The sequence below is a fragment of the Erythrolamprus reginae genome, chromosome 1 (genome assembly GCF_031021105.1).
Source record: "Erythrolamprus reginae isolate rEryReg1 chromosome 1, rEryReg1.hap1, whole genome shotgun sequence".
In the NCBI taxonomy this organism is placed as follows: domain Eukaryota; kingdom Metazoa; phylum Chordata; class Lepidosauria; order Squamata; family Dipsadidae; genus Erythrolamprus; species Erythrolamprus reginae.
This window is the reverse complement of record NC_091950.1, coordinates 299,412,565-299,431,534: the sequence shown is the minus strand read 5'-3', so window position 1 is coordinate 299,431,534 and position 18,970 is coordinate 299,412,565. Positions and strand designations below refer to the sequence as shown.

General features: G+C 40.5%; 1 protein-coding gene across 1 annotated transcript in view; it reads left to right on the top strand.

Moving 5' to 3' along the window:
• The first annotated feature begins 352 nt into the window (after positions 1 to 352).
• SLC22A16 (solute carrier family 22 member 16) overlaps positions 353 to 18,970 on the top strand; it is a 31,232-nt gene continuing 12,614 nt past the window's right edge. The window contains exons 1-2 of the mRNA XM_070733370.1: positions 353 to 492; positions 14,330 to 14,806. Coding sequence (XP_070589471.1) covers positions 443 to 492; positions 14,330 to 14,806 — 527 coding nt within the window. The 5' untranslated portion in view covers positions 353 to 442. The remainder of the gene's footprint in view (positions 493 to 14,329; positions 14,807 to 18,970) is intronic.

Sequence of the window (18,970 nt, the reverse complement as noted above, 5' to 3'; positions counted from 1 at the left end):
GCTGTAAAGCACTGTGATATGAGTCTAAATGCAATTGCTAAAAGGGATCCCCCTCAAAAGGAAGCGGCGGAGGGGGCGGGGAAGGAGGGGGACACCAAAGCGCTCGTGCAGCAACAAAGCCCCCCCCCTCACGTTTATCTTGTCAGCCCCTTTTCCCTCAGCGGCCGCTTCTGCTGGAAAAGACTGGGCTCGCTGGCGGCGGCGGGAAAAAAAAGGCGGCCGCGGCCGGCAAGCGCCCGTGAATACGTCCCCCCCCCCGCGCCGCCAGGGGTCGGGATATGGCGACCCGCTCGCCCGGCTGAAGGGGTCCATTGGACGGGGAGGGCGAAGGTGACGCCCCTTCCAAACAGGCGGGCTCTGAGGAGGAGGAGGAGAAGGGGAGGAGGGAACTTGGCCATGGGACTCTGTCAGCCCCGCACACCGCCGCGCGTTCCCCTCAGCCATGGCTCGCAACTTCGAGCTCCTCTTCGAGTCCCTCGGGCACTTCGGCAGGTAAGCCAGCCCCGCGCGGGGACGGAGAGGTCAAGCGGGGGAAGGACTTCGCTCCTCTCACAGACGCTGGGGGAGTAACGAAGTCGCGTGGGGTAAATGGCGCGGGGTGGGAGCGAGGGCGACGCGGGGCGACTTTCCGGCTTTGCTCACCCTTGAGCGGCGCGTCGGTCACCGCGCGGGAAAGGCAAAGGGAGCCGCCTGGGATTTGGGGTTCCGGGGTGGGTGAAAACACGTGGCTTGCTGGGGGCGGGGGGGACCGATTTAGGCACTCCGGCAGCGAATTCCTCACGGCACAACCCCCCCCCCATTTCCCCCCTCAACCCAACCGCCTGGTTCGCGGGATACAGGCTGGTTTGGTAACTACCTTATTCGAGAGGAACCCGTGAGAGGTCGCTGGTAGCTTTGGACTAAATGGAGGTGGGGAAACACCCCCCCCCCCCGAATCCTAAACCCGGCACGTGCTTGTGACTTTAAAGCCCCCGCCCCCCGCGTTTCCTGACAGGAGAGGAGCGACGCTCACTTTGAGGGGACCCTAGAATTGCCCGCCGTTAAAGAGCGAGTGGCGGCGGCGGTACCGTGTTTACGTCGTGGGAAGCCTCGGGGGTCGAGGGCTGGTTTGTAGTTTTGTGGCTGGGCGACGGGGATTGGGCAACAGCGGAGGCGGCTTTTTAAGTGGGGGCAATGCTTTCCTTAATCCTCGCAAGGTAACCGTTATGAGTATCCCGCACACGCTGAAAAGGAATGATCCGGTGCCCTTAGTTAGATCGAGTTTGGGTAGAGAACTGAGGTTAGGTGGGTAGTGGAAACTAACCTTTGAAAGTAGATTGAAGCTGGAGGATTTGCGACTTTTTATGTATTGGAGCCATCGGGAGTTTGAAACACTCAGCGCTTGAATACCTTATTTCATATATACAAAATTATTTTATTTTATGTGTGTGTGTGTATTTTTGTTTGTGTGTCTGTATGTATATGTGTATACAGTATACATGTATGTATGTATGTACACAGATACACACAGATACACAGAATCACCCTGGTGTGATCGAATCACCTATACATGTGACACATACATAGGTATATACAGGGGGGGCGCTGCGGCAGTGGGGTATCAAAAATGGAGCTCCACCCCAGAGCACCCAATTTGCACTGAAAGATGTTGAAAGAAAATGCAGGGCGTGCTGCATAAGCCACGCCCACAGTGTGGTAGTAAAAAATTCGGTAGCCCTTCACTGGGTATATGTATGTATATATGTGTGTGCGTGTATATATGTGTGTCTCTGTGTGTCAGTATGAAGGTCTTGGCATATTCAGGTTTCTTTCCGTGTAAGTTTCAGAGATTCCTGGCGACATTTTGACGAGGTCCCACTCGTCATCTTCAGACTGGTGCTTTTGGCTTTGTGCTCCGATTCACCAAAAGCACCAGCCTGACCAGTGGGACCTTGTTGAAACATCACCAGGAGTCTCTGAAACCTACACGGGAAGAAACCCGAATATGCTCAGACCTTCATACCTCTACCTGTGAAAATCTACAAAAATATATAATCCCAGTAAGGGTGTGGCTACCTGATGAGGGCAAATAAGTCCAAAATAGATCTATAGTAGTCTCCCTTCCTTTTCATTATCAGCAAAAACATGTTACACAAATGCAGACACACACACATGTGGTTGTTAAGCCAATCCGACTCCCATCATTGATTTTATTTGTTGGCTTGGGAAAATCATGAATGAACCCTCCTATAATATCTAAAGCGAGGCTCTTTGTTTGGAAAGAAAAGAATCGCACTTCTGAAAAATGTTTGTTCCTTTAAAGCACCTACTACACACTCCTAGAACATACTTCTAGAATGGGCATGCATAGCAAAGAAATAAACAGTGCCTCCACTAACAATAGGCTAAGAAATTTAAAACCAATGCGTGCAGAGTTAGGAGGGTACTTTGCAGCTCTGGTAACCAGGGAACTGGTTGCATTGGTTTTATCTGCAAAGAAAACATGTATTTGCGCGAGGTAGAAATGATATTTTACATGAGGAAATAGAAATGTACCAGTACTAGGTTTTGCATTAAGAACCAGATCAGCCAACCGGAGGTCAGTGTGAAATACCCTTAGTCACTGAGATGTATGGTTAGTTGCAAAGAGTTGCCTGTTGCATTGGTGCACACATAGTGTGTATAAATCTGTGACAAAGTTCCTACTTATTTATTGGTGCACAGTATTCAGTTATTCATTGGCATCTGAGGAACACTGTGACTAAAAACAATGCTAGGCATATAATTAAATACAATATAGACTACAGTACTTGCTAAATTAACCATGATATTCTGTTTTCTGGCTTTGCCCAATACAGTACTACATTGTAAACAAACTACCTTAGGTTGGATTTACATAAAATGCTAAACTAAAATATGGTGGTTTCTTGTACTAGGGAAACATAGCTTGTTTTAAAAAAAACCCCAAAAACTGGCACTATTAAACTGTTGAAAATCAGGAATCACCTTGAGATTGCTTAGTTTTTCCCCGACATAACTCTTCTTGTCTTCTTTCTCACAAATGATTTCTAAGGCTGAAAAGCAGAGAACATGATCCTTGATTATTATTAGCCAGTTGAGGCCAGGACATTAAGTAAGGCTGCAATACTGTATCCAGTTTTGGTCACCAGGTTACAAAAAAGATATTTTGGAAAAAGTGCAAAGATATGAAGAACCGTTGAAGGATTTGAGCTTGGCTAGTCTAGAAAAAAGGACTAGGGGGGACATGTTAGAAATATTCCAGTGTTTGAGGGGTTGTCAACGAAGAAGGGTCAACTATTTTTCCAAAGCACCAGAGGGCAGGACAAGAAACAATGGATGGAAACTAATCAATGAGAGAAGCAACCTGGAATTAAGGAGAAACTTTCTAACAGTGAGGACAATTAACCAGTGGAACAACTTGCCTTCAGAAGTTGTACGTGCTTCATCCCTGGAGGCTTTTAAGAAGAAACTGCTCAGCTATCTTCTGAAATGGTATAAATTCTCCTATTCGAGCAGGGGGTTGGACTAGAAGACCTCCAAGATCCCTTCCAGCTCTATTCTGATTGATGAGTCCCTTAGATGGTCAGATGAAAGCTACTTGATGGTATTGTTCTTGTCTGTAAACATATTTTCGACCCAGCCACCTCCCCACACCTTTTCCTCATGTTGATTTCCCTCTAAACCTGCTAGATTATCTTCAGCTGTCATTTTATAAGAGCATACCAAAAAGTTAAGAAAATGACATGGAGCAAAGTAGGTGGACAATCCTCAGCCCTGTGGCGCAGTCCAAATATTTACTCTCCGCAGTTGATAGTTTAAGCAAATTGGAAAGAAGTGGAAAAAAGTTTTTCACCTGCACAAATTGCCCTGCTGGTTGTTGTGGGTGGAACTGAGGCCTCCAGGATAGGCACAGCTGCTTGGCTTGTTGCCCGTTTCTTACTGAAGAGGCATTTCAACTCTTAAGCAACAGAAGAATGAAAAAAGTTCGTTGGGGATTGAGAGCCTGAACGTTAACCGTGCTCGAAATTTCCCTGATATTTGCTGACTCAAACAATCAGTGGGTGTGTGTATGGTTGGGGGGAGAAAATGGATTGGATTTAGTATTGTCATAATTAGCATTTTGGAAGAGCTGGTTGTTGGGTGATCTTGACAGTGTGGTATATATATACATGACATGGTACAGGTATTTTGATATTTATACCAAAATCATACCATAAGAAGCTGCCCATAACTACTGAGATGCAGGGGAAAAAATGGATAAACATGAAAGTGCAGCAAATTAAATGGACAAGTCCCTTGTGTTTTCCCCTTGGGGAAAGAAGAAAAGACAAGTGACTCTTATAAAGAACAGCACAGTTAATTTTGATTTCCATGTGGATCCTAGTTCTCGTATTTCTTTTTATTTCTGCTCAACAAGTCATATTTCTTTCTTTCGATGCTCTAGATTTGGATACAGAAAACTCCTGCTGTGTGCAATAATCGGTAGCCCTTAAAGTAGAGACTGCATGGGCTACATCAGGGGTGTCAAACTGGATTTCTTTGAGGACCAGGTCAACATTGTAGTTCTTTTCTGTGGGCTGGCTGGGGCAGGAAAATAGGGATGGTGATAGGGGACAGATGCCTCCTGCAGCACCCTGCAGGCCAAAATGGGTGGGCAGGACCTTGAGTGGTGTGTGTGTGTTGGCTGTCTGAGGCACCGAGGTCCTTTTGCTATTTGCAGTCCAGTCCTGCAAGCCAGATTTAAGCACCCCGTGAGCCAGATCCGACCCATGGGCATTGAGTTTGACACCCCTGGTCTACATTAGGGGTAGGCAAAGTTGGCTCTTCTATGACTTGTGGACTTCAACTCCCAGAATTCCTTAGCCAATCCTGCTAGTTCAGGAATTCTGGGAGTTGAAGTCCACATATCATAGAAGAGCCAACTTTGCTACCCCTGGTCTACATCCTGCCACAATTAACAGTCTCTGGACCAATAAATTGGCTCCATGTCTCTCTGTTGTCTCTTAACCTACTAACCTGGGTTCTAAGTTAATTTAAGATCTTGGACCACTGTCTTTTTCGTTAATGTTCAAGGCATCTTCTGTCATGTTTTCTAGCCATATGTTCCATATATAGTTCTTCCTTAGCAAACGTTGGGCTGGAATTTAGTATTTGCTTTTAGAAAACTTTCTGGTGAGTCCAAAATGTTTCCGCTGTGCAATGTAGATAAACAGAATACAGGATATTTTTTTTATCATCTTCCAATTATACTTTCCTCTCATTCCAACTGGCTATAATTTCCTCAATGCCTGGAGGGGATATTTCAACAAGAATTTACAGGCTATTTCTTTACATACTCATGTAATCATAGAATGTCCTTATTGAATGCATAGGGACTAACGAACACAACTAATACAGCATTTTAGCTTTTTTGGAAACTGCCTCCAGCAGCTTTGATTGGGGTTGCATGCTTTTTATAAATTAAATAATTTTTCAGCAAAGAGTTTTGGCTTCCTGATGTATTAATTCACACAGTTTCTGAACCATTAACACTGTTATGAATATTATACATTTATGAAGAGTATTAACTCTTATAACATATGGATTACCCGCTGCATGGCAGGTAGTGGAGTGCAGAAATCTATTCTGCAAAAATATTACACTGCTTCAGCTTGTTAATCTTCAAACCAACTATGCTAGCTCAGAATCCCAAGAGTTCTCCATCCCTGGATTGCAGATAACTAGCTGGGGAAGGCTATTATGTTGACTGGACATTCCTATCTCAGCTGAAGGTATCTTTTTTAAAGATTTCATAAATCTGTACTTTTACACATTTCCTACCATACGAAATGACTTAGCTGCCCTCCCATGACATCCAGAGCATACAAAGAAACATCTATGGTGAGTTGCTTGGCATATGTGTGGAATTCCTTTTCAGACAGTTTTGCAATTCATGAAGAGAAACATAGTCAACAGTAAGGTGAAAATAACATTCAATAAAGAATATGAGCGGTCATTAAAAATTCTGTACTGAATGAAGGGTTTTTTGCCCTTTATCTCTCAGTGGACAGGCCATGTACAAGAAAATGCATGTCAGAATATATTCTAGGCTGGAGAAGTGACCTTTTAAACTACACAGGGACCATAGAGGGAACAAAGTGCTTATGTTTGTGCTTAACCATATAAGATAATAATAATAACAGAGTTGGAAGGGACCTTGGAGGTCTTCTAGTCCAACCCCCTGCTTAGGCAGGAAACCCTACATTACTTCAGACAAATGGTTATCCAACATATTCTTTAAAAGTTTCAGTGTTGGAACATTCACAACTTCTGGAGGCAAGCTGTTCCATTGATTAATTGTTCTGTCAGGAAATTTCTCCTTAGTTCTAAGTTACTTCTCTCCTTGTTTAGTTTCCACCCATTGCTTCTACCCTCAGGTGCTTTGGAGAATAGGGTGACTCCCTCTTCTTTGTGGCAACCCCTGAGATATTGGAACACTGCTATCCCCTGGTCCTCTATATAGGGAGTAGTAGTAGTAGTAGTAATAATAATAATAATAATAATAATAATAATAATAATAATAATAATAATTAAGGGAACTTAATTAAATTGTAATTAACTTGAATTACATTTATTTTGGGGTTCAATCTCTTTTTGACATGCAACTTTACTGAAAGAGTAGTAGATCCTTGGAACAAACTTCCAGCAGACGTGGTAGATAAATCCACAGTAACTGAATTTAAACATGCCTGGGATAAACACATATCCATCCTAAGATAAAATACAGAAAATAGTATAAGGGCAGACTAGATGGACCAGGAGGTCTTTTTCTGCCGTCAGACTTCTATGTTTCTATGTTTCTAACTCCTGGCATATTACTTGTTATGTATACAGTAGGCTAGAAGCAAAACCCAATTGTAAATACCTAATACAATTTCTGTTCTAAAATACCCTTTCAAAGTTAGATTTAGTTTCTTATCTGAGACTCAGTAGAGAAATGCAGAAGCCAGATTTGAAACAATGTTGTTTGTAGCATTTTAGTTTAGTTTAGTTTCTTCTATTTCCTTCACAGTGGGCTTATACAGTATGGAGAACTACTCAAGACATATTGTGTATTAGTAAGTAAATACAAACTATGTGAAATTATGAGCAAATATTTCTTAGGAATACTAAAGCTTCTTCAAGAAGGATGTGGTAAATGAGGTACGGTAATAGTCATGTAATATTGCCGCTGTCTAAAACAGCAGCTATATTACATAACTATTACATTAAAACATACTTTTTCATGCTTATGAGCTATTGTAGTGTTGGCTGAGAACTCTCAACACACCTGGAGAAGATAAATATCAAAGGTTTATTTCAGAATGGTTAAACTACAGAATATTCAAAGGAATGTCATTTATGGAGTATATGACTTCCATTAGCTCAAGGGATGTGTCAGGTTATGTGCAGCAAAACAGACATTCTACAATTATTGCTTCAGATATTTAAGATTACAGGCACCCCGTGAAGAGGCTTCTGAGCTATGAAATGAATCCCTTAAGCCTCTATATTTTACATTTAAATTCCTGCTTTTTTAAAAAATAAAAAAATAACATTGAAATTTATCCAATGAGGGTTGTGGGAAGGGTCTGGAAATTTCAAACCATACTTCTCACACTCCTTTTTTAAATCTTGGACTGTATTACAGTATTTGGAAATAATGTTGCTACAGAAAAAGTTTAGAATGTTGCATTCTTTTGGGGGAAGACAAGGTAAGTGTTTAAGAAACCAATCTCTAAAGTCATGGTTGAGAGAAACAATGCAATAAAATTAGAATAAATAAACTTATTTTGCCTTTTTTTTAAAAAAAGAGAAATATGGAGTTGGGGGAAATGAACAATATTTTTTAAAAGGCAGAATGAATGGAGTTGATGTTTGAAAGATTTTAAAAAATCTTTATCTAAACTGCAACTTGTATAAGTTCTTGTTTCTTCAAAACAAGTTATACAGTTTGGAAATTGGAGGTCTACAGATTAGATAATAGAGAAAATAGTCATAACAGTAATTAGATAAGCTCTGCCTGACCTAAGTAATAACTGAAATGCTGTCACTGAAGGCCCCCAAAGTCCAGGAATGGCATTTTGGACAATTTGTACAGCACAACCTGTTGGGAGGGCTAGTCATTTAAAAGCATATTTTCTTCCACGAACCCCCCACTAAAAAGAGAGTTTGTTGATAAGACTTGTCTATTTAGCTGCAGGATCTTTGCCCTTCGGCTGAGGACATCTCTCTTCAACCAAGCTTTGGGAAAAAGAAAGGAAGATGCTCTCAGTCTTCTTTCCTTGAATTCAGCAGTTCAAAAATGTATAAACCTCATGTCAATCCCTAGGGAAAAAAAGATAGCTGTTTAACAGTGTGATCTTGCTATAGAGAAAATTCTCTATTAAATCAACAAAGCCTAAGAGCCGAGGTGGCGCAGCAGGTAGAGTGCAGTACTGCAGGTCACTAAAGCTGACTGTAGATCTGTAGGTCAGCGGTTCAAATCTCATCACCGGCTCAAGGTTGACTCAGCCTTCCATCCTGGGTAAAATGAGGACCCGGATTGTGGGGGCAACATGCTGGCTCTGTTAATGCTATTGCTAACATGTTGTAAGCTGCCCAGAGTCTAAGGAGAAGGGCGGCATAAAAAATCGAATGAATAAATAAATAGCCGTCCCGAGTCTTCAGAGAGGGGCAGCATACAAATCCAATTAATAAATACAAATCCAATTAATAAATACAAATCCAATTAATAAATACATAAATAATCTCTACACCAGGGTAGTATTTCTCAGCTTCAGCCATTTTCAGACATTTGTAGACTTCAATTCCCAGAATTCTCTTTCTCATCTCTTTATGTATCTCTCTCATCTCTCTGTATCGCTCTCTCTCTCTCTCTCTCTCTCATCTCACGGGCCAACCAGTGTCTCGGGGCAGAGAGGAAGTTGCATGTCAAGCAACACCAACAAGGGCTGGTGAAATGGCTATGAAACGCCTGCAAGACCCAGCAAGAAATGAAGCATTGCTCCCACCTTGGAATGTGGAGCGAATCTCCATTCCCTGCTTTTTCCTTTCCAGGCCAGGCGAGGAGTGAGTGGGAGGGGTGGGCGAGGTCAGGCAGTGGTGGGTTCAGCCAACAGAAAGCCACAGCAGGGGCGACAAAATAGCTGCGGGTAGCCAACATCCGGTGGAGATTTCTAGCCCCACCACAATATGGCTGGTCCCGTATTCCAGAGCTCTAGTCACAAGACTGGCTCATTAGTCATCTTGGATAAGCTCCTCCACTCAGGTGCTCTGCAGACCAAAATTTTGTGGTCTGCGGACTACCGGTTGGTCTGCGGAGTACCGGTTGGTGACCTCTGGAATAGAAGACCTCTGAGATCCCTTCTAACTCTCTTTATATGTTTAGTCAGTCAGTCTGTCAGTCCGTCCAATGTATGTACGTATGTCTGTCTGTCTGTCTGTCTGTCAGTCTGTCTGTGTATCTATCTATCTATCTATCTATCTATCTATCTATCTATCTATCTATCTATCTATCTATCTATCTATTGATCTATCTATCTATCTATCTATCTATCTATCTATCTATCTATCTATCTATTGATCTATCTATCCATTGATCTACCTACCTACCTACCTACCTATCTATCTATCTATTGATCTATCTATCTATTGATCTACCTACCTATCTATCGATCTATCTATCTAACGATCTATCTATCTATCTCACGATCTATCTACCTACCTACCGATCTATCTATCTATCTATCTATCTATCTATCTATCTATCTATCTATCTATCTATCTATCTATCTATCTATCTATCTATCTATCTATCTATCTAACGATCTATCTATCTATCTATCTATCTATCTATCTATCTAACGATCTATCTATCTATCTATCTATCTATCTATCTAACGATCTATCTATCTATCTATCTATCTATCTATCTATCTATCTATCTATCTATCTATCTATCTATCTATCTAACGATCTATCTATCTATCTAACAATCTATCTACCTATCTATCTACCTACCTACCTATCTATCTATCTATTGATCTATCTATTGATCTACCTACCTACCTATCGATCTATCGATCTAACGATCTATCTAACGATCTAACGATCAATCTATCTATCTCACGATCTATCTACCTACCTACCTATCTATCTATCTATCTATCTATCTATCTATCTATCTATCTATCTATCTATCTATCTATCTATCTAACGATCTATCTATCTAACGATCTATCTATATCTATCTATCTACCTATCTATCTACCTACCTACCTATCTATCTATCTATCTATTGATCTATCTATTGATCTACCTACCTACCTACCTATCGATCTAACGATCTATCTAACGATCTAACGATCAATCTATCTATCTCACGATCTATCTACCTATCTACCTACCTACCTATCCACCCACCCACCCACCCACCCACCCACCCACCCACCGATCTATCTATCTATCTATCTATCTATCTATCTATCTATCTATCTATCTATCTATCTATCTATCTAACGATCTATCTATCTAACGATCTATCTATATCTATCTATCTACCTATCTATCTACCTACCTACCTATCTATCTATCTATTGATCTATCTATTGATCTACCTACCTACCTACCTATCGATCTAACGATCTATCTAACGATCTAACGATCAATCTATCTATCTCACGATCTATCTACCTATCTACCTACCTACCTATCCATCCACCCACCCACCCACCCACCCACCCACCGATCTATCTATCTATCTATCTATCTATCTATCTATCTATCTATCTATCTATCTATCTATCTATCTATCTATCTATCTATCTATCTATCTATCTATCTATCTATCTAATGATCTATCTAACGATCTATCTATCTATCTATCTATCTATCTATCTATCTATCTATCTATCTATCTATCTATCTATCTCTCTCTCTCTCATCTCACGGGCCAACCAGTGTCTCGGGGCAGAGAGGAAGTTGCATGTCAAGCAACACCAACAAGGGCTGGTGAAATGGCTATGAAACGCCTGCAAGACCCAGCAAGAAATGAAGCTTTGCTCCCACCTTGGAATGTGGAGCGAATCTCCATTCCCTGCTTTTTCCTTTCCAGGCCAGGCGAGGAGTGAGTGGGAGGGGTGGGCAAGGTCAGGCAGTGGTGGGTTCAGCCAACAGAAAGCCACAGCAGGGGCGACAAAATAGCTGCGGGTAGCCAACATCCGGTGGAGATTTCTAGCCCCACCACAATATGGCTGGTCCCGTATTCCAGAGCTCTAGTCACAAGACTGGCTCATTAGTCATCTTGGATAAGTTCCTCCACTCAGGTGCTCTGCAGACGACCAAAATTTTGTGGTCTGCGGACTACCGGTTGGTCTGCGGAGTACCGGTTGGTGACCTCTGGAATAGAAGACCTCTGAGATCCCTTCTAACTCTCTTTATATGTTTAGTCAGTCAGTCTGTCAGTCCGTCCAATGTATGTACGTATGTCTGTCTGTCTGTCAGTCTGTCTGTGTATCTATCTATCTATCTATCTATCTATCTATCTATCTATCTATCTATCTATCTATCTATCTATCTATCTATTGATCTATCTATCTATCTATCTGTCTATCTATTGATCTATCTATCTATTGATCTACCTACCTACCTACCTACCTATCTATCTATCTATCTATCTATCTATCTATCTATCTATCTATCTATCTATTGATCTATCTATCTATCTATCTATCTATCTATCTATTGATCTATCTATCTATTGATCTACCTACCTACCTACCTACCTACCTACCTATCTATCTATCTATCTATCTATTGATCTACCTACCTACCTACCTACTGATCTATCTATCTATCTATCTATCTATCTATCTATCTATCTATCTATCTATCTATCTCCAATATAGTTATTTGAACTTCCCCATATTGATCTTTCAGAATGAAGTTAATGTCCTTTCCCCCATTTTTAAATGCTAATAAGGGGGGCGTTTGCCCAGGTTCGCCTGGTGCACCAGTTGCGGCCCTATCTGGACCGGGACTCATTGCTCACAGTCACTCATGCCCTCATCACCTCGAGGTTCGACTACTGTAATGCTCTCTACATGGGGCTACCTTTGAAAAGTGTTCGGAAACTTCAGATCGTGCAGAATGCAGCTGCGAGAGCAGTCATGGGCCTACCTAGGTATGCCCATGTTTCAACATCACTCCGCAGCTTGCATTGGCTGCCGATCAATTTCCGGTCACAATTCAAAGTGTTGGTCATGACCTTTAAAGCCCTTCATGGCACTGGACCAGAATATCTCCGAGACCGCCTTCTACCGCACGAATCCCAGCGACCAATTAGGTCCCACAGAGTGGGCCTTCTCCGGGTCCCGTCAACTAAACAATGTCGGTTGGTGGGCCCCAGGGGAAGAGCCTTCTCTGTGGCGGCCCCGACTCTCTGGAACCAACTCCCCCCAGAGATTAGAACTGCCCCTACTCTCCCTGCCTTCCGTAAACTTCTTAAAACCCACCTCTGTCGTCAGGCATGGGGGAACTGAAACACCTCCCCCGGGCATGCACATTTTATGTATGGGATGTTTGAGTGTATGCTTGTTAACAAAATGGGGTTCTTTTAAATGTTTTAAATTATATTTGGATTTGTTACAAACTGTTATGTTATGCTGTGAGCCGCCCCGAGTCTGCGGAGAGGGGCGGCATACAAATCTAAATAAATAAATAAATAAATAAATAAATAAATAAATAAATAAATAAATAAATAAATAAATAATAAGATTTTTTTATCCTCAATAACTACGAATTATGTCCAATATAGTTAACAGTGCTCTGCCCTTGTACAAACAATATTAGCATATGGTTGATCACTACATGATCCATTTTTCCATCCTGTCCTGCCGTGGAAGGCATGGAGTTGTCTATATTCAGAAACTGGCTGATCCTTGGAAATTAGGCCATGCAGGTCTGCTGTGAGTCTTTGTGAGTTTTCCAAAGAATTTTAGTCACACATGGGATGGGGACGTTGTTTATACAGGAGCAGCTGTATAAAGACATTAAACAGGGGTGATACTGTTTCTTATCTTTTAATTCTGAAAAACTTCTAGCACTTTTAATAACTACATGATCATTAGAGTCTCAGAAAGTCAAGCATTTCTTGGTGTGAATATGCAAATGACTTGGAATGCTTGCTCTGGTTGAATTTTGTTTGGCCTGTCGCACAATAGTGGAAAAACACAAACCACAGCTGGAGATGCCAGGGTTTATTGAGGACATGGCTGTAGTGTAGCATTATCCCTCAGCACATTGGATCTTAAATATTGAGACTTTCTCCACCTTTTCTTGATGTCTGAGGAACAAGTTATGGGATGCTGTGTCTGATAAATGTTCATATGGAAAAGAAGGAAAGCAATATTTAAACTGATACCTGGGTAATGGGTGAGATTGATTTTAGCCTATCTTCTCACAGTCACATATAATACTGTATTTGCTTCAATTAGACACAGACTTTTCTCTTTGGGTACAGAATGCCAGATGTTTTAGTTTACCTTTTTCTATTCTTTTATCCACTTGGTTTAAACAAGGCATACTTAGAGCCGGGGTGGCGCAGCAGGTAGAGTGCTGTACTGCAGGCCACTGAAGCTGACTGTAGATCTGTAGGTCAGCGGTTCAAATCTCATCACCGGCTCAAGGTTGACTCAGCCTTCCATCCTTCCGAGGTGGGTAAAATGAGGACCCAGATTGTGGGGGCAATATGCTGGCTCTGTTTAAAAGGGCTATTGCTAACATGTTGTAAGGCGCCCTGAGTCCAAGGAAAAGGGCGGCATAAAAATCAAATAAATAAATAAATAAATAAATAAATAAATAAATACTGAATGTTTGTGCAAATAGTCCACTTTATTAAACCTTACTCTTTTTTAATTGAAGCAAAAATATGGACAAAATTTTTAAATATATTTCGAGAATACAAACTAATTGGAAATTTTAAAAAAGTCTACAGCAAAAGCATTTTGCCATGAAAATATTCACTGCTGCCTTTCTGCTTACAGTTCAGGATCCAGGAAAACAAATGCCAAATTTTTTTAGAATTAATTTTCCATCAATTATTTTCAAAATATTTGACAAAATGGCAACATAATTTTACTGTTTACTCCCATGATGTACTAGTTATATTGACACACACACAACCTGTAGTATTAATCCTGTACTCAAAAATCTACACTAAATCACATTAGTATCAAAATAAATAGAACTATTTCTGAAGTAATGAAGTTATAGATGGTAAATATTGTGAATTTTCTGTCTTCCTTTGCAGATACCAGGCACTGGTTTACTTTACCTCTGTGTTCCAATCTATTTCTTGCGGCATCCATTACCTGTCTTCTGTCTTCTTGGCTGTAACACCAAAGTTTGTATGTAACATTGCTGGAAATGTGAGTCATGTCCTCGTTTACAATTCATCTCATTCAAACATAGAGGATGCCTGGAGTCTGTGGACGTCAACACAAAGTTACATCGTGGTCCAGCTGGAAAATGGAGACATTTGGGAGCTTAATCAATGCAGCAGGTCTAAACGAGAAAATGACTCAGAATTTACTTATGAATATAGTGGCAAGAAGACTGATTTTCTTTGTACTGATGGATACATCTACGATCACACCAATTGGCAGAGCACCATTGTAACCGAGTGGGATTTGGTCTGTCAACAGGAATGGCTTGCAAAATTAACCCAGCCAACATTTATGCTGGGAGTCCTTATCGGAGCTGTAATCTTTGGAGATCTTGCTGACAGGTAGAGTATGGGGTTTGCAAAAAATTGCTGGAGGATTTGAGGTATTTCCTGTTCTTGAGCGCATCTACCTTGGGAAGATGCCCTCTTTTATACTTTCCAGAGCATATTGGAGTGATATTTGAATTAATATAAGAAAAATCGCAGTACAGGAGCTTCCTAATGTAGCATTTTCTCTGTACCTGACATACAGGGTGCATTCCAAAAGTAATGCAATTATTTTTTTTAAAGTAATTTATTGAACAGATTTGCAGAAACACTTATTCTTCAAAGTACTGTCCTTGGGCCTCTACACATTTTTTCCAGCGATTCTGTCATAACTGGTACGCGCCCTGGAAGGCGTCTTTGGGGACCTCTTGCAAGGTCTTCGTCACGGCTGATTGGATCTCTTCTATGGAGGAAAAATGGGTTCCTTTCAGGGCAGGAAAAAAAAGAAGTCTTCTGGGGTGACATCAGGACTATAGAGGGGTGCAGCATTGGCATCTGGTGTTTGGCGGACTCGTAGTGCGTTGTGGCAAGGTGCATTTTTCGTCCATAGAAGATGTTATGTCTTTAAAGAAATAAACAGTTAAAACGCGGCTTGGCTTAAAAGAACCGCCAAAAATAAACTGCTGTCTGTAAAATCTTCCCACTTAAAGGAAATGTATAAATAGGGCAACAGATTAGCCGTTGCCCTTGTTGGGAGTTGGTTGTTGTAGAGAGCGTTTCCTATGACTATGATGAATAAAGAAAACCTGTTGAATTGAATAAGTCTCTGAGTATAGACTTAACAGAAGAGATCCAATCAGCTGTGATGAAGACCTTGCGAGAGGTCTCTGAAGACGCCTTCCAGGGCGCGTACTGGTCATGGCAGAGTCGCAGGAAAAAATGTGTAGAGGCCCAAGGACAGTACTTTGAAGAATTTTAAGTGTTTGTGCAAATCTGTTCAATAAATTACTTTTAAAAAAATTGCATTACTTTTGGATGCACTCTGTATTTTGTCCTCACTGATTTTTGGCCTTCAGCTTCTAAGGAATTTTGCTACTTATCTTTACTTTCCACATTTGAGTTAGTCTAAAGTGACAAGTAAAGAAAACTTTTACCTCTAAAGTTGAACGTAACTAGCATTTTATTTAAACCATTTAGCGCTGTTTGTGCCAAAAAAAGAGAGCATAATTTCCCATTGGACTGATCAACTACTAATGTGCTATGATTGCAAATGTAAATAATGGGATCTGGTTTAAGACAGATGGAAATTCTGCCCAAAGCTGCATGAATTCTTTTTACCAGTAAGGTCTAACTGAGCTGTGCCTTCCTTCCAACATATCTGGTCTCTGCTATCAGTTGGATTTCTTCCCTGCTGATACATACTGCAGCAAAAAGTACAGAACGGCATAACTCTTAGAAAAATAAGTAAATATGGATTCAATTTCTGACCCTTTGTAGGAAAAGTAAACACTTTTCTAAATGTTGACTCTGCTTAGCTTTACTTGCATCTGGCTTGAAGCCTGGAGCTCCAGGGTTCTTAGGAACAATTTGCTCTCTAAGCCACACTACACCAATTGTTGAGATATTCCAAGTCAAAGCCTACAAAGATTTCAACAGGAGGGAAGAAATAACAGTTGGCTACTCAGATGGCTGGGATGCTGTCGAAGATAGTTGCTACCAAGATAACATGATCCAATGTCCCTGTCAACTTGACTTATTACCTGGGACAGCCCAGACTATATTTGTCCTGCCATGCAAATATGACCAGGGCCCTTCTGCTGTGTTAAGGTTGCTGATTTTTTTTTAAAAAAAGAAAAATATTCAGAAATGGCTGAATATTAGATGGCTCAAAATGTTAATTGACTCCTATTTCTCTGCTCATAACCTACTAAACCTTGATTTTGATTCCATTGGGTGAAAGTTCCTTCCTGGCACAAAATTTTAAAAAATTACAACACCATTATGATCTGATGTAGCTGTTTTTCCACTATATAAATTTGCTGCTAGGGCAGCACGTGCGTCTACAAGGATGGTGCCTGCTGTAAGTTTTAAACAAAAATATCAGGGAAAAACAAAGTAGAGAAGTCTTTTCAGAGGTATGCAAGGACATGCAAGGATTATTATTATTATTATTATTATTATTATTATTATTATTATTATTAATTAGATTTGTATGCCGCCCCTCTCTGTAGACTCAGTGCGGCTCACAGCAATAATAAAAACAATGTACAATAACAAATCTAATATATTTAAAAAATATCTAAAAACCCCTTATTTAAAAACAAGACATACACACAAACATACCATACATAAATTATATAGGCCTGGGGAAGATGTCTCAATTCCCCCATGCCTGACAGCAGAGATGGGTTTTAAGAAGTTTGCAAAAGGCAAGGAGGGTGGGGGGGCAATCCTAATCTCCGGGGGAGCTGGTTCCAGAGGGTCGGGGCCGCCACAATGAAGGCTCTTCCCTTGGGTCCCGCCAGATGACATTGTTTAGTCGACGGGACCCGGAGAAGGCCAACTCTGTGGGACCTAACTGGTCGCTGGGATTCGTGTGGCATTTTGACAGCATGTCAAAATGAGGTTCATCATTCTGTTGGGTTCTTGGTGCTCTCTGGCTTTGGTTTTTTTCATGGAGTTGTTTCATTGCCAGACTAGGTATCACCATCAGTTCTTTGACATAAGGATGTGACTCTTCATGAAAAGTTTAGAATTTCGGCAGCAACAATAAACACTGAGGAAGGATTATACTCATGGAGTATAAGTGTCAAATGTGTTCAGGGTAGAAATATAGACTTATAATGATACATTTTACAGAGTCTCTGGAATGGATTAGGCAACTTGTGGTTCTCCAAATTCAGCTGAAGTACCATTCTCGGCATCCCTGGAAATCATGGACAATAGTGAGGCCAGATAAGTGGAATACCAGACATTGTCTGTTGCAGATGTAGAAGTATGCACAGTTTGTGCTTATTACTGTATATAATGGATTCTACAAGTAAAAGCTGTTGCTGGATTGGAATAAAAGCTTCAATTGTGAAGAAATAGTGTAAGCTTTGTAAAGAAATCTTTAAAAAAATGAACCTGGATCTTCTGAATGTATTTATGTTAAATATGATGGGAAAAGTAATACCAGCTCCTTTTAAAAGAACATTATTATTATGGAATGATTTCATGCCTGTAAGAATTTTCTGCTGTTTATTAGTACAAGGCCAGATAATATATTGGTTGTTTATTTTAATGTGTTATTTTTGTACTACATCTTCCCTCTGGCAACCTAAGGCACTTTTTCCTCCAGTATTTTTCCACAACAAACCAATAGGAAAAGTTGAGCTGAAGGAAGGACTGGTCTCCAATGTGGGGTGGAAATAAACCTGAACTTAAATCTTCTGACTGTAGACCAACAATCTAACATCTTTGATGGATTGGGTGTATTTTTAGTGTACATTTGATATTGATATTGAATAAAAATTACAGTCATAGGAATTCCATTAAGATTTAATTGGTAAAATACCAGTTGAATTTTCTGCTAAAATTTTTAAAGAGTACAACCCAAAAACTTCACACGAGTGACAGTGTAGCATAGCACAGTAATTTATATCCACTGCTAAAATAAAATAAAGGGAATACTTAAACAATATAACTACAAGTAAATCAAACTTCCGTGAAATCAAACTGTCCACTTAGGAGGCAACTCTGATTGACAATCAATTTCACATGCTGCAGTGCACATTCAACTTTGTACAGAACAAAGTATTCAATGAGAATATTTCATTCATTCAGATCTAGAATGTGTAATTTGAGTGTTCCCTTTATCTTTTTGAGCAGTATATACTCTGCAGTAGTATTAATGAGGCCGGATTTGTCACAGATCAGAGAGTGATCATTTAAGCTTATTAATATAAATACCTTTATATGACACTAAGGAGGATCTTGCCATAATCTTTTCATTAGATGTTGAAAAAATTCTATTGGCAATACTGTAGTTACCGGTATCTCTAAATGGAAGGGTTGCTGTTACATTCCTGAAAAGAACAGAAGATTGTGTTGAAAACAAAGGAATGGGCTGAGGTATTAAATGATTGGGAGATTAGTTAGTCTAGCAATTAGGAGCGGTATGCCTAATTAATTTTAACCCTTTCTGAATGTGGAGACAGAGCTTCTATTGCTCTGATATCCTTCCCTGCCTAAGTCCTT